Genomic DNA, 15,772 nt, shown 5'->3' on the forward strand with positions numbered 1-15,772 from the left:
GTCTCCAGCACACGGCTCTTGCGCAGAAAGTCCAGGAGGTTGCCGTGGGGGGCATACTCGATGGCCAAGTACAGGTAGCCTGTGGGGAAAGAAGAGACCATCGCCTCATCAGCAACTCCACACACCTGTGAAATCTCAGAGATGTGCTGGGGTCCTTGGGAGTTGCCTATAACTCCACTGTATTTCAGGGAAACATCTAGTGGTGGCTCCCGGGAACACTGGGGCTAAAGGGAAGTTTCATGACCTCTTCTTGCCATACTCCCAAGGGGCTGGGGAAGTCAGGGTTCCCCTCCTTCCATCCTCCATTCCTTCCTAATGGGGACTCACAGGGGGACCCCAGATGGCATTCACCCCTTCAGTAACAGCAGTAGAAGGAAAGCAGAGCCTTCTCTTCAAAAGCTCAAACACCTTCTTCACACCAGCTTCTATTTTTCCTTCAGTATTCATCAAGAACTTCATATGGGTGGGCACGTAATTGCAGTCAGTCCGCAGCTTTCCCTGGGGTTATTGGGTTTTTTTTTTTTTTTTAATGATTAAATATCCATAGCAGAAGCACCCACAAGAAGTCACTTTCTTTCTGCCTTCTACTGCTTCTCGAAACCCACCCTAAGTCACCATATTATTGATTAGGTCATTGGGCAGCAGAGTCTAGTTTCAGAGGCTGCATTTTTCTTAGAGAAACTCAAACTTTTATAAAAAATAAAACAATACTTCCAAGAAAACTTATGATTCATTGTCGTTTTATTCCAAATTGTCTTTTTTATAAAAAGTAATTTGCTTTGCAAAAAACATTGATAGAGTAGATGACAATTTATAAAGTGATTTTACTATTAAAGAATAATTTTGGCGGGGCACAGTGGCTCATGCCTGTAATCCTAGCTCTCTGGCAGGCCAAGGCAGGTAGACTGCTTGGGTTTAGGAGTTCAAGACTAGCCTGAGCAAAAGTGATATCTCATCTCTACCAAAAACAGAAGCACTAGCTGGGTGTGGTGGCACATGCCTGTAAGTCCCAGCTACTCTGGAGGCTGAGGCAAGTGGATCACAGAAGCCCAACTAGCCTGGGGCAACAAAGTAAGACGGTCTCAAAAGAATTTTGATAAACCGTTTTTTTAAAAGACCAAATGTATTAAAACTTCAATGATATTCTAAGAAACTGAAATTTGAACAATAAAAAAATATTCTAGCCCTGAATCCTCTTGCACTATTAGGAGAGACAGCCCTAACTCCTGCTGTAAGTCTGCCTTCTCACATCCTTACTGAATTATATAGTTTAAGAGTCAACCAGTTATGTGCTAATGTGATGACAGAACAAAATTTTAAGATATTTTTCTGTTGTTATTGAGAGTTTTTCTCCCATAAGGGGAATTTTATTCATGATTCTAGTTTATTCCCTTTCACGAGACTAACTGCAACCAAAAAAAGAGAATGTAACTTCAAAATTTTATCGTCTTCATAACAAAAGATGAAGCTTGGAACTGGATCGCTTGTCCCCTTCTCAGCTCATCTTTCCCCGGTCCCAAAGACTTGCATCTCTTAAGAGCCAGCATTCTCTTAGAGCTGCAATTGGGCTTAATGCATTCAAGCCTCAGCATAATCTTCTTTTGTAGTTTTAGCTTTTTTCCAGAAAATTGGCTTAGTCTGTCCACCATAGCCACTCTGCTTCCTGTCATACCGCCACCTTCCCCGGGCATACAGAGAGCCCAGGGGAATTACTCTTCTTATATTGCATCACCCTGTGGCACTGATTCTTGGGACACATCTTCCAGAAAGTCTGGTGGGTTTGAGGAACGCTCAGCATGTTTGCAGGAGTGCTATCAGCAGGGGAAACTGTTTCTTCTTGTTTTGTTTGTTTTTTCAACTTTCATTTATATTGCTTTCCCAAGCTGATTGCTGTGTTCAGGAAATAGCTCAAAAAAATAAATGTCATTACTTCACTATTTAACCTAAGGGACATGATCCAGCTTTCAGAATTACACCCTTATTGAATCATCGAATGATGTGTTGTTTGAAGCATCAGTATTTTTAGTTTAATAAAATGAGGAAAGGGAAGTAGTTTCTTTTCTACTGTTGGTGTTTGTGCTACGAAGTCAACAAGAGGTTGTCAAGTTTGTAAATAATTACCGTGTGGAGCTTTCTGTGGGAGTAAACTTTTCCAAGAGGAGTCAAGTTGAAGTGGACTTGGAACAGCAAACCCGTATAGCATACCGAGGTGAACCCTTCAATGATGTTTGTTCTTTGTTTTACATACACTGTGATGTCAGGCATGGAATTCCACAGAAAGATGATGTTGTTACCTATTCATTTGCAGCTAACTCCACACGTTACAATAGAAGCATTCAGTAAGTATGTAAATTAATAACATAAGTTTAACTTTAAAAGCATATGTGACGTGGGTAGCTTCATTGTAATTGCACTCTGGACACAAAGCACTTCGGGAGGCTGAAGCAGGAGGGCCACTTGAGCCCAGGAGACTTTGAGGCTGCAGTGAGCTGTGATCACCTGGGACATAGCAAGACTCCTTCTCTTTAAAAAAAAAAAAAAAAAAAAGGCACTCTCACATATAAGTCTAATTATTTCTGAATCTAAGCATTCTCAGTTCTTTCATACTCCAGTAGATTATTCCCATTCATGCCCTGCACATTCAGAATACCTGTTCCCTGTTCTGGGGAAAATGTAAAGTCAGACAGTCAAGAAGCAGCAATGCACCCTAGACTTTCTGGGGGTAAGGGCTCCCCTCCTCCACCCTAGTTGTGATGTGGCCAAGAAAACCCCCGCTTAAGCAAGGACAGGGCAAGTAAGAGCAGTAAGTCTGCCTCTGGGCAGCCATGACTGAACCACATCAGAGGCTAATGATCCAGCCTCAGCACCCACATCCAAAAAGGTGGCAAACATTAGCATAGTCTGTAAATGGGCTAGAGACAGACATTCAGATTGAAGCTGCAACTTTTAAAAAAAAAAAAGGTAACATTCTTAGGATCATTACCTTTTTAATTTCAACATGGAATTTAACTATTTTTTTTTAAGAAATCATACAGGAAAGAGAGAAAATGGGCATCTTACCTCGATGTTCACATGCACCCAAGAGATTGATGATATTTGGGTGGTGTCCCAGTTTACAGAGGACCTCCAGTTCTCCTGCAAAGTCCCTGTGGTCATCTTTGGAGGCGTATTCTGGGAAGGAAGTCAAGGGTTAGGATCCTGCTTTGTTATGCCTTTCACAATCAACTGTGCCCCCTTCCCTAGGACCTTCAAGCACACCCCAATCACCAGGCATCATTTGGTCTGGAAAACTGTATACAAACGAAGATGACTCCACAGCAGTTTCTCAACCTTCGCATTGAGACCCAGGCTAATAATGTTTTGTTACAGGAAGCTGTGCTGTGTGCGGTAGGGCGTTTACAGCAGCTCTGCCTTCTCCTCACCAGTAATTCAACCAAATGTCCCCTGTAGGGTCAAATCACCCCTGGGTGAGAACCACCACACTGGGGTTTAAGCTGTTAGATACCCAGGGAAAGGACTTGGTAGAGGTGGAGCTCTCCTAACCGTTAGACTCGAGGTAAATCTACCATCCAGAGACAGGCAAGGAATAGAACCAGAGTTCCCACAAACCATCACCCATAGTACATGCAGCTTATTTTACTGAATAACATTTACTTTTTTTATAAATCAGTCTGCAAACCAGTCTCCATCTGGCCGAGCTAAACAAATCAAATTCCAATGACATCTTACAGAAGGTGCGAGGTAGTCAGGGAACTGGGGGCATGTGTTTCTGTACCTTTCTCCTGTTGCCGGAGAGAGAAGCACAGACACCAACTGATGACTTGTGAGTTGGGAACATGGTACTATTACTGTTTTTTGAAAAATAACACTGGGGTGGGGAAAAGGGTAGAAATGAAGTGCTGGTGAGTGTGTGCATGTCTGAAAGTGCTTCGAAACTGTGGCTACATCTCATGGAGGTGGAGGTGGGAGGCTAATGGCACCCATAAGACTAATAGGAACCTCCAAGTCCAGTGCCCTGTTCATACTCCAGGAGCCTCACAATGGCTCTGGCCCTGAGGGTCAACATCTTGGGAATATTTTAAAAATAAATCTATTTTTTTTTCTAAGACAGAATATCACTCTGTCACCCAGGGTAGAGTGCTATGGTATCATAGCTCACAGCAACCTCAAACTCCTGGGTTCAAATGATCCTCTTGCCATGATGCCTCACTAGCTTTTTTTTTTTTTTTGTAGAGATGGGTGTCTTACTCTTGCTCAGGCTGGTCCCAGAGTCCTAGGATTACAAGTGTGAGCCACAGCTCCTGGCCAAAAATAAAGCTCTTTACAATGAGTTTGTCCCCTTCAGCCACTGAACTTCTTTAACAAGGCAACAGGGCATAAAATTTCTGCAGGTAAAGTGATACGTCCAAAGGAGGGTATTTACTGAAGAGCCTTGTTAAGCTATTTTCTCACATGGCCTAACAGAATAAACCCAGCTCAGGTCAGATCCCAATAAAAACTGACACCCTCTAACTATCCTTGTTGCTCCCCAAAACTTCCTATAACTAAAGTAGCAAAACAGAAAAGAGAATTCTGGCTGCTTAACAAGTATTTTGGGTTTTTTGTTTTTTTTTTAAGGAATCATACTCCTATCTCTATCATAGATAAAACTGTGTTTCATTTTGTTTTCTTGGTCTTCTTAACAATGCAGAAAGCATTAGATGATTTAATAAGATCCAGAGTTAATCTAGATCAATATTGCAGTTATAAAGAAAGAAAACTGCCATCAACCTCGGAGAGCTCTTAAGACAGAACTACACGACAATCAAGAGTTAATCACTTTCTCTGATGTGCCACATTCCCAGCCAGTGTTCAGTGAACCTGACATGTGTCTTCACAACCAAGTTGTGCACAGGCTGCTGTCTCACCAGCAGAGATGACAGCTGGCTCTACTGCCAGTGAACAAGTCATTCTACTTCCTTGAAAGTTGCTTATTACCCAATATTAAGTGAGTGGTAGTAAGTCGTCTTCAGATGAACACAGCTAGAAAACATTTAGTTCTTGTGACCTTGGACCAGGGGTCTTCAAACTTGAGTATTCAGAGAAACCATTGAGAAAGCCTGTTAAGAACACACATTTTCATACTCCATCCTAGAAATTCAGATGTAGTAGGACCAGGGGCGGCAGAAGCCCAGGAAGATGCACTGCTGACAATGTCTCCAGGATTTTGATACAGGTGTCTATGAAGACTGTGGTTTTCTCAATGTGGTTCCCAAACCCACAGGACCAGCATCCCCTGAGAACTAACTAGAAATGCAAATTCCCTGGCCTTGCCCCAGACTTACTGAATCGCCAACTGTGGGGTGGTAGGTGGGGGAACAATCTGTTTGTAAACAAACTTTGCAGGTGATTTTGATGCATGCTGAATTTTGAGAAATGCTACATGAAGAGAAACAAGGATGCTCGTCAAAGTAAACAGTATACGACCAAGAACCTACAGTTTCACGTCCCAAGGAATCAAGACAGTGATCTGTAAATGGCTCCTGTCTTTGTGTTTATATTCCAACTATCACATGCTTGATCTCAAAGGAAGCATCGCCTTCAGTTGCACGCAGCAGCTATGTCTGACACCATGCCAATTTTTGGTTTAAGGAACATAAGACCACAGGGGAAAGATTGGACAGGAAGTGAAGTGGTCTCCCCACCCTGGAGAAGTGCTGACTCCATCTGGCCAACCACTGACCTTTCATTCTCTTGATGGCAGCGTCCATCCGTAACCCATCCTTCTTGATTCGTGCCTTCAGAACTTGGCCAAAATTGCCCTCTCCAATCACATCTTGAAATTTGATGTCATTCCAGTCAAGCACTGGGTAAATTGTAGGATCTGGGTTGTTTTTGACCTTCCTGTTTAGGGCCAGAGTTCCTGAGTTGAACTGCACAGCTGGCTCTTCCCTCTGGAAAAATAACGTTTCATCATTTTGTGTCAGGATTTTTCATAATTCTAAGGGACATATCTTCTGGTTTGTATCCACATCTGATAAAGAAAGAAATAGTATATCTAATTCTAAATTGGAAATAAAAATAGGTTTCATCTCATAGGCCCACTCTGATGAACTGGATGCCACGAACTGCAGGACCTAAGCCTGGGGCTCAGTGGGAAAGCTTATTGATTAGCTTATTGATTCGTCTGCAGAGGGTGAGGGAGGAGGAAATAACAGTATGTGTTGCCACCTTTGAGTTAATCGCACTAGAGTCTCTTCTCCTGTAGAATGAGCAGTTGTTCAGTTCTGGTTTGGAAAGTGACTTGGCGATCCTGTCTAGGGGCAGTCACAGAACGTGTCTCAGTGAGAGATTTTTCCTAGCATCATCTTGGTCCTCATCTATTCTTGGCACACTATCTTTCACTCTAACATTTAAACTCTCCTAAGCCCACTCCAGCCACAGGATGACTGATGCTCAGCAAAACCCAACACAGTGCCTCTTTTCCTCCTGAATTCAAATGACAGTTGGTGGAACCATGACAGGCTCCAGCACTCCCAGCCCCCTGCTGGTCCTTCCTCTAGCTCTGGCATGGAGCCAGATAACGAAGCTTCTCTGGTACTCCATGGAAGGGAACCTGGGGGCTCATGCACAGGAGGGTATACCTCATCTGAAATGTGTCATCATGCTGAGTGTTTTATAAAGAGTTGATAAAGTCTGCTCCAACTTAGTTTTATGGGGCCTGAGACCTCAAACTAGAGCAGTGATTTTCAACTGGTATGAGCCATTGCACCCTGGTATGCTGGGAGAAGATCTTAGGTGTGCCCCGATAATTTTTAAAGATCATTAATTAAATTATTTTCAAAAGAAGTTCAAAGAACAGTAAGTATATTATCTTTCTGATTTTTTTTTTGATCAACATAATTTAAGTGTGTCACAGAAGTTTATAGGTTCAAGTGTGCCATGAAATATAAAAGATTGAAAAACACTGACTTAGAGACAGGTTCAGGCTTGGGTATACCAATAGATAAATAAGGTCCCTACTGGTAAAGTGTGATTTTGTGGACATTTGCTACTGATCAAAATTCCTAGATGAAAGAATGAACCAAGCACCATGAACCTGACTGCAGACTATAGAGCCAAGGCCTGGGAGAGACATGCGTGTATACAGTCCATTCGTGTGTGAATGTATATATGTACACGAGGGGCGATAGGATTGAGGGAGAAATTAGAAGTAGGAAATGGGAACTGGAAATAGGAAAATGTGGAGGAAACTTGTCTAGGGCAATACATACATCATTACCCATTGTGCCAAGATCTGGGTAGGTTCGTATCTTTCCTTACCAAAATGTTTGATTCATCCCCCTGCAAGATTATTCTCTCTGGTGATTTACTGCTAGGATGACATCTCATTTGAGGGGTGGTGAGGGGAAGACAGAAAATTTTGTTTCAGGCCTGATTTCCTGCATAATTTATTAGGAACACCCTTTTCACTCTCAAAATTGTTCTGGTTTGGACAAGAAATTATATAGTCCTGCTTTGTATCTCCTATTCCATAAGGGAAGCCAAAGAGAAGATGAGACTTGCCTGAGGGAAATGTTTGCTTTACAAGCAAATTTCTTGGTCCACACCTTAAATGAAGGTGCTGCCTCTATGTGGACCTGCCCTGATTAGCTAATAGGAAGATGAGACTCTACCACGTTCTGGAAGGCTTGGGCCATTCTCCTCTGGACATTTGCTCTCTTCAATTGCAACATGATCAGAAAGGCCAAAAGCACTGTCAGGCAGGTCATTCCAGCCGAGCCGAGGATGGCTATGAGGAGCATCTTCCCACCTCCGAGTTCTGCTGGTGCTGTGCGGGAGAACAGAGGTGAGCAGTGGGTTAGTTCAGGTAGGCAGACAGGCCAAGATCACGGGTGGGGGGAGACACAGTAGCCTGGGAACGCAGTGGAGCCCTAGTCCTGTGTGACTTCGGGCTGGCTACTCCTTTATTTTCGGAAACTCAGTGGGGACGAGTCTAACTCACAGGGATGATATAAGATCTTTTTTTTAAAAAAAAAAAAGTACAAAATGTTTTTAAAATAGCAATGTGCTAATCATTACTTGTCCTTTGTTCAACTTTTATTTCCAAGTAGAGGCTTAAGCGGATGATCGTTGGATAAGAGAGAAGGACTGGCTGCATGAGCGACTTTGGGAGAGAGACTAACCCTCCCTGCACCTCCACTTCCCCACCTAGAAATGCTTTAAACTTCTATGATCCAAGAGTTTAGGATCTATAAGTTATTTTGCTTTTTTGTTTTGTTTTGCTTTAAAGAGCTAATGGAGAAAACCTAAGGATAATGAATGGAGTAAGGGAAGAGGGAGGGGAGGAAGGAAGGAAAAGACAGCGGGCTCACATGAAAATAAACTATTACAAAACTACGGTCTAGCCCCTCTACTTCTTGGCCTCATTAAACTAGTATAAAATTAAACTCAATATATTTTTATGAACAATAGCACACAGAGCCTGATACCATTGTCTTCCTTTCCTTCTCAGCTTACCTATCTTTCCTTCTGTCTCTGTGTGTGTGCAAACACAGAGACATCTGGAAGAGTGAGAGGGTTTTGTTTTCTTTTGAAAAATATTTTCTCTTGGAACCTCATGTATAGCTTAGATTTAAGACCTATATACATTTTACCAAAATACAAGTGATTATAAAAATGAGGCATTTATTAATAGTGTGAGCTGAAAACTATTAATACAATTAATTCTCTATACCTGGCAGACTCTTCATTCTCTGGACATTTCAAAAATGTTCCAAAGAATCAGCAGAAAAAACAAACAGCTAGTTTTATTTTACTTCTCCAAGAGAACCAAGAGATTTTTAGATCTACGTGTAAGGTTTTCTGTAAAAGTAGACTCTAGTCCAAATTATGGATTTTCAAAACTTGCCTGTCACTCTCCTGTGCCTCTGTCTGCATCTCTGGGCACATTACACAACACAGAAGGGTTGGCGGTACCATCTGCACGGACTTGTGCTGAGGCCCTGCCCACACCAGGGCCCTTGTTCTCTTCTTTACAGTCAACAGGTTTTATGGATCATAGATAGTGGCTATAGTGTGCTCGGGGTGCTCAAAAGAGGTCTCTGTTTATCTTAAGGAGCTTACACTCTGGGGTGGGGGCTGATGGTGGACACAGAGTCCTAATAATCTAGATCAGAAAAGTAGAAGAAAACTCAGAATAGCACAGTGTCATCCAAGCTAAAAGAGGAGGAGATTTGACAAAGAATGGAGTGTGGTTATCAGAACCTCCTCCGGAAACACTATATAAATGTGCCTGCCTCCCAGAAGCAGTTTCCACATCCTTCTTTCTCCTCGGAATCTAAATTCATATTCCTCAGAGCTTTCTTCTTAGATTTCTGGGTGGGGTGTGCTGACAGGCTAATCTAGTCTAAGGCTTAATAACAGAAAATAGATCAACAGGGATCCTACCTGGAAGCATTTTGATTTTAAGGACATATCTTGAAGTCTATTAAGATGAATGAATTATGTCATATGATACACATATGGGGTAAAAATAATCTCATGTAAATAAATACCTGTCCACTCTACCAACCTTGAGATTCTGGGAGGGTCATCAGTTCATGAGAAAAGGTTGGATTGCTTGACCCGATATTGTTCTCTGCAAAAATGTCCACTTGGTAAGCTGTTTCAGGCTCTAGGCCCTTGAGTTGATACTGAGTGATGGTGGCATTCTTAATCTTGACATCAATGTGCTGGTCTTCATTCTTGCCCTGAACTTTGTAACGGATGATAATAGAGGAAATAGAATACCCATCTAGTATTGTCCAAGAAATCACAGCTGAGGAGTGTGTGATGTTGGAAATCTTGATATTTTCTGGTTGAGGAGGGAGAACTAGAAATTTAAAAAAAAAAAAAATTCCCTTAAGATATGCTACCATCTCTTAGATCGTTATGCTTTTGAAAGATGGTTCATGTCAGCTCATAAAACATAAAAGGCAGATAGATGTTTTCTCCGATAGTGACTCCAGTCAATTGGTAGTGGCTACTGGACTCCAAGTCCCTGCAGACATGAAAGAATATGTGTATCACAGACAGGGAACCGGCAACAGGCATGTCAGCTATTTGTCATCCTTACACTAAATGAAGACCTCAGAAATTCTGTTATGTATGTATGTGTGTGTATATATACATACACACACCGTTCTTGATGCTGGGAAGAGTGGAAGATTATGAGAACTGACATTTAGATAGTGCTTGGGATATGCCAGGCAGTGTTCTCGGCCTTCCATATATTAACTCATCTCCTCTTCTTGTCAATCTTTCTGTAAATACTAAGAGAGATTAAGTGACTTAGCAAGGTCACACTATGAAGCAGAAGACACAGGATTCGCCTCCCAACAGTCTGGCTCCATAGTCTGTAATCTGCAGTCTCCGTGTCACATGGCCTGTCCTTTCCCTAAATGCATTTATGGAGCAGTAGTTAAGCCTGTGTGTGCATAAGAAAATATGTTAAGTACTTAGTAGACAAAGTGCTGTAGGGACTTGGGAAAAAGTGAGATCGTGTTCCATTCATAGGTATCGGCAGGATGAGAAAGAGATGTTTGAGTTTTTCGGGGAGTGAAGACGACATGCACACATCATCTCTGCATTCTCACTAAACTCTTTCTCTAAAGGGCACAGGCTAAAAGGGAAGTTTGTGAACCAGAAAAAACATCATCTCTGCATTCTCACTAAACCCTTTCTCTAAAGGGCACAGGCTAAAAGGGAAGTTTGTGAACCAGAAAAACCTAAAGCTATTTAACCCCAGAAAAGAGTGAGTCTAAGGTCTTGCCTTTAATATTAACTTTGCCCTCATTTGTAAGGCTGTTTACAATGTGCTTCCCTAGGCAGACTCAGTCCTGACTTTCATAACCACAGTCAGGTGAACAGTGTTGAGGTTTTTATTCTTTGAATTTTAGAGATGAGAAAACTGAGACTTCCAAAACTGAAGGGACTTTGACTGGTTTTCTCATCTCTTAAAGGAGTCACACTAGGGATAGTTCCAGGAACCTCTGATTCAGACTCCGTGGGTCTTGGCCCCAGCAATCTACAGTTTAGCAGCTTCCCTGGGTGACTCTAATGGAGGTTCGAAGGCTCTTTAGGAAACGCTCATTAGACCTTAAACAATTTAAAAGTGGTATTAACCCATACTAAAGGAAGTTCTCCAGGAACTGAGGACGTTTGGAAACAGCCAATCTAAAGAGACAAGTGGAAAACATTTATTGCATGGTTTGGGGGAAAAAAAGAGCTGAAACGAGGGTTAGAATCTTAAACCCACAACTCACAAACAGCATAACATTGAACAAGCCCCTCACCCTCTGCTGGGCCTCAGGTTCATCACCTGTTAAATGTGATGATCATTCCTGTCCTACGTTCCTCATACAGTCATTTTAAAGGTCAAATGTTCTACGTATAAACAGGAAAACATCATACACGTATGTTACTTTTTACATACATTTGGGGACCATGTGTCAACTAGAGTTGACTCCATTTCCTACACTTGGCCAGTGGAATGAGGCTGGAAACTTTATAACTAGAAGCATTAATTTTACTCTGAACAATCAATACGCAAGATCAGCCAATGACAACACAGCATAACAACAAATATTTTCAGTTAAAATGGAAATGGTCTCATTCACGTCTCCTTCCCCTAATTTCTTGACTCTATAGAAGGTAATTCCTATCCTGCCAATCTCACACCCCTACCCCCACCCCCTCCAGCAGCACGAACCCTCCCTCAAACTCCAGACATCACCCAAGGCCAGTCCTCTTTCAGGAACTCCTAGTTTTTGCTTAATCCTTTAAACCAGGGGTGTCCACCCTGTGGCCCATGGGCTGCATGCTGATTTTGTGAGGCCTTTTTTTGCTTATCTGTGTTGTCAGATATCATGAACAGTATATATAGATCTTTGTTGTTTTTTCTTTGCTCCTCGGCTCTCCTTAGAGCTTTTGTATTTACCATGTGGCCCAAGACAACTCTTCTTCTTCTAATGTGCAGCAGAGTAAGAAAGGTTGTCTACGGTATAAACAAAAACGACGGTGTGATTTGATAGTCTATGATTCTAACGAAGATAAAATACAGACTAGTTAACGCCTAAGATAATTTTGAAAAGAAAAGTAGTGATTCACACTTCTATATAGCATCAAGCCCTTTCACAAGTCTATAGTTAATTTAAACAGGCTGGAACTGGCATAGGAACGAACTTAGATCGAAGGAAAAGAACAGAGAAACAGATGCCAAGTGAATATGAGACCTTGGCATGTGACACAGTAAGCCTCACAACTCACCAGGGGCAGTGTCCACTGCACGGCCTGCAGGCGACGGACTTGCCATGTGTGAATGAATAAGACTAAAATGAAAATATTCAAAATACCCCCAAATAACATTTCTGTACATCAAAGACCTAAATATGCAAAACACTAAAGCTGCTATAAAAAGATGTAGAAAATATATGTATGACCTTGGGCTAATCAATAATTCCAAACACAAAAAATACAAATCATAAAGGCAAATCTCAACAGATATGATTGTATCAAAATGTGGAGTGTCTATGGGGCAAAAACCATCACAAACAGGTTATGATAAAAGGACTAGGAAAATACATTTGCAATACATGGGGAAAAAATGAAATACATGGTATATAATAAGAATAGTACCCAGATTATGCAAACATTTTTTATAAACCAGTAAGAAAGATAGCCTACAACAAACGGGCAAAGTGTATCAACAAGTCTATCAAAAAAATGGGAAAATCAAAAGATCAATTAACATAGGACGAGATTCTCAACCTTGCTTGTTACCAAAAAATAAAAATTTAAATTAAGTAGTACTTTTTGCTTTTGAAGTGGGCAAATATAAAAATTTCTGGGCTCGTAGTGGTATCTCATACCTGTAATCCTAGCCCTTTGGGAGGCTGAGGTGAGAGGATTGTTTGAGCTTAGGAGTTTGAGGCCAGTCTGAGCAAGAGTGAGACCCCACCTCTATTAAAAATAGAAAAAAAAATAGGAAGACATTGTGGGGTGTGCATATAGTCCAAGCTACTTGGGAGGCTGAAGAAGGAGGATCACTTGAGCCAGGAGTTTGAGATTGCTCTGAGCTGGGTTGACACCACAGAACTCTAGCCTAGGGCAAGAGAGTGAGATTCTATCTCAAAAACAAAAAAGTTTTTGTTTTGACACTATCAAGTGATACATATCTATTTTTTTAAAGTGTATATACATATATATGTATATGTGTGTGTATATACGTATATGTGTGCGTGTATATATATATATATACACGCACACACATACATACAGCAATGGAGATAAGGAAGATAGCACTGTCAGACATTCCTGGACACAGTGCACATAGAATGGACACTTCAGAGGGAAATAGCCTGTGAGCTCCACTTCTGGACGTGTTCCTAGAAAAGCTCTCACACCCACACACATGGAGTGATGCGTAAGGGTGGCTATTGCATTTTTGTTTGTGATAGTAAAAAAATTGGTGCCTACATGTGCACCTAAAAAGGGATGGATAAATGCCATGATAGTTATAAGATAGAATATTATACAGAAGTTTAAAAGGCATACATCACATCAAAATAAATTAAAATGGATACATTAGATAAAACCATAATGTTCATTTTAAAAAGATGAAGAATTATGTACGCATATGTATACTTATGGAGTTGCCCATTAAAATTACACGACATTATTTGGAAAGATACATAACATAACAAACTCACAATTTTGGTCATCTTTGGAAAGAGGGGAACAGAACAGAGATAACAATCACATAGGATTTTTATCATCTATATTGTTATTACCTCCATTAAGTGAACAAAAAAGGCTGAGAGCAAATAGGGCAAAATGTTAACAGTTGTTAATTCTGGGTAATAAGAATATGAACATTTGCTGTGTTACTCTTTGCACTATTTCATAATTAGTATATTTCACAAAATTAAAAAATATATATCATGAAGAATCCCTAAACCCTGACAAAACAGTTCAGACTTTCACAAATCACTGATACAACGAAGAAATACTGAGCCAGCTTTTGCATCTGTTCCTGAGAACCAGCTGCTGAAAACAGCCTCAGATCTGGGCACCTGGCAGGAAAACACCTGATCCTGACTTACATGGTAGGTAGTTGGTGTAGCCTAGAAGTATCTCGTCTTTCAGAGGGCTCCTACATACGCACAGTTCTAATTTCAGTCAATCAAAATAGAACTCTCTGCTTAATGATGAAAAAACTTTTAATATGACAAAGAAATTCAAGAAGTTATAATTAATTTTTAAAATGACCAATCAGGCTGGGCGAGGTGGCTCATGCCTATAATCCTAGCATTCTGGGATGCCGAGGAGGGTGGATTTCCTGAGCTCACGAGCTCAAGACCAGGTTTAGCAAAGGTGAGAATCTCTCAACCCACCACCCCTGTCTTCACTAAAAACAGAAAAACTAGCTGGGGTGGTGGTACACATCTGTAGTCCCAGCTACTTGGGAGGCTGAGGCAAGAGGATTGCTTGAGCCCAAGAATTTGAGGTTTCTGTGAGCTAGGACTTCATAGCACTCTACCCAGGGCAATAGAGTGAGACTGTCTCGAAACAAAATGAAACAAAACAAAACAACCAATTGGAAATGGAAATAAGCCTGAAATGCAGAATATTTTGAAAGAATAGTGATTTTATTCTTCTCAGATATATATTGAGACTCCAAAAATCATCTAGTATAACGGGTTTTCAAGATAAGTTATTTGGCTTTTAAGATTAGGTAAGACCCATCTCTAATTAATCAATCTCTGTACATATGTAGTTATATGATAATGCTTAAACACTATCCTATAACTGATAAAACAAGTCCTAGAAAACTTCATTCATGTTACTAATTTACTTAGTAAACAACTCCATACCAAGGAAATGTACATTTTAATACAGTCTTGCCTGAGTTATTGCAAATAAAGATATATGTGGCTTTCCTATGTATCACAGGTTATTAAAATGATTAAGTGGGGAGAACACTAATCAGCCTATACTCACAAATAACTTCTTTTTTAGTCCAAATGGCAATAGCTACCCGTTGTTCAGGCAAGGCTGGGGCACCCTCAGTTACTTACTGTCACTGAGAGTCCAAGCTGTGAGGTCTTCGCTCCACTCCCCCTGGGCCTTGGTGTTGACTCTGGCCCGTACTATGTACTGCTCCCTGGGGTGTAAGTTGTTAAGCAGCACAGAAGTCAAGTTGCCGGGCACTTTAATATTCTGATGATCACTTTTTACTTGCACAGACCTCCTCTCTACTTCCACATAAAAATCATCTTCTGAGCTTGGAAATATTGGTTGCCAGGTCAAATTTAGAGTGGTCTGACTTTTGGGTAGGAGGTTGAGACCTCTTGGAGGAGGCAGTCCTAGGAGAAACAGGAGAGATCATTATTTTTATATTGGGTGGAGGTGGAGGCAGTGATATTCCCAAAGAGCTAAAGAATAACCTTGACTCAATATACAGTGTCATAAGCTATCGAAGAAACACAAACTAGCAGCTATATGATATTTTCTCTACCAAAATAGCAAACTTTAAAATATTTCTAACATGTAGTTTGAGTAACTTTAATACAGGAGTACAACCCCATTGGGAAGTGACTTGGGAATATTTTCTAAAAGCCCTAGAAATGATCACATACTTTGGCCCTAATGTCTGAGCAGTGGGGGTTTATCCTAAAGAAGCACACCAAAGGAAGAGAAAAAGCTGCATGCATGAAGATGTTCACTATCGGCTCGGCGGCTGTGGCTCAAG

At 41.0% G+C, this 15,772-nt stretch overlaps 1 protein-coding gene across 1 annotated transcript in view; it reads right to left on the reverse strand.

Annotated features, from left to right (window-relative positions):
* The window catches only part of TEK (TEK receptor tyrosine kinase), a 100,806-nt gene that overhangs the window by 12,089 nt on the left and 72,945 nt on the right, over window positions 1-15,772 (reverse strand). Inside the window, 6 exon segments of the mRNA XM_012814054.2 lie at window positions 1-79; window positions 3,061-3,171; window positions 5,723-5,933; window positions 7,656-7,810; window positions 9,554-9,853; window positions 15,099-15,386. The exon segment at window positions 1-79 is cut by the window's left edge and continues 2 nt beyond it. Of these exon segments, the coding sequence (XP_012669508.1) occupies window positions 1-79; window positions 3,061-3,171; window positions 5,723-5,933; window positions 7,656-7,810; window positions 9,554-9,853; window positions 15,099-15,386 (1,144 nt within the window).

The sequence above is a fragment of the Otolemur garnettii genome, unplaced genomic scaffold (assembly GCF_000181295.1).
Source record: "Otolemur garnettii isolate 467f Iridium unplaced genomic scaffold, OtoGar3 scaffold00006, whole genome shotgun sequence".
NCBI lineage: Eukaryota > Metazoa > Chordata > Mammalia > Primates > Galagidae > Otolemur > Otolemur garnettii.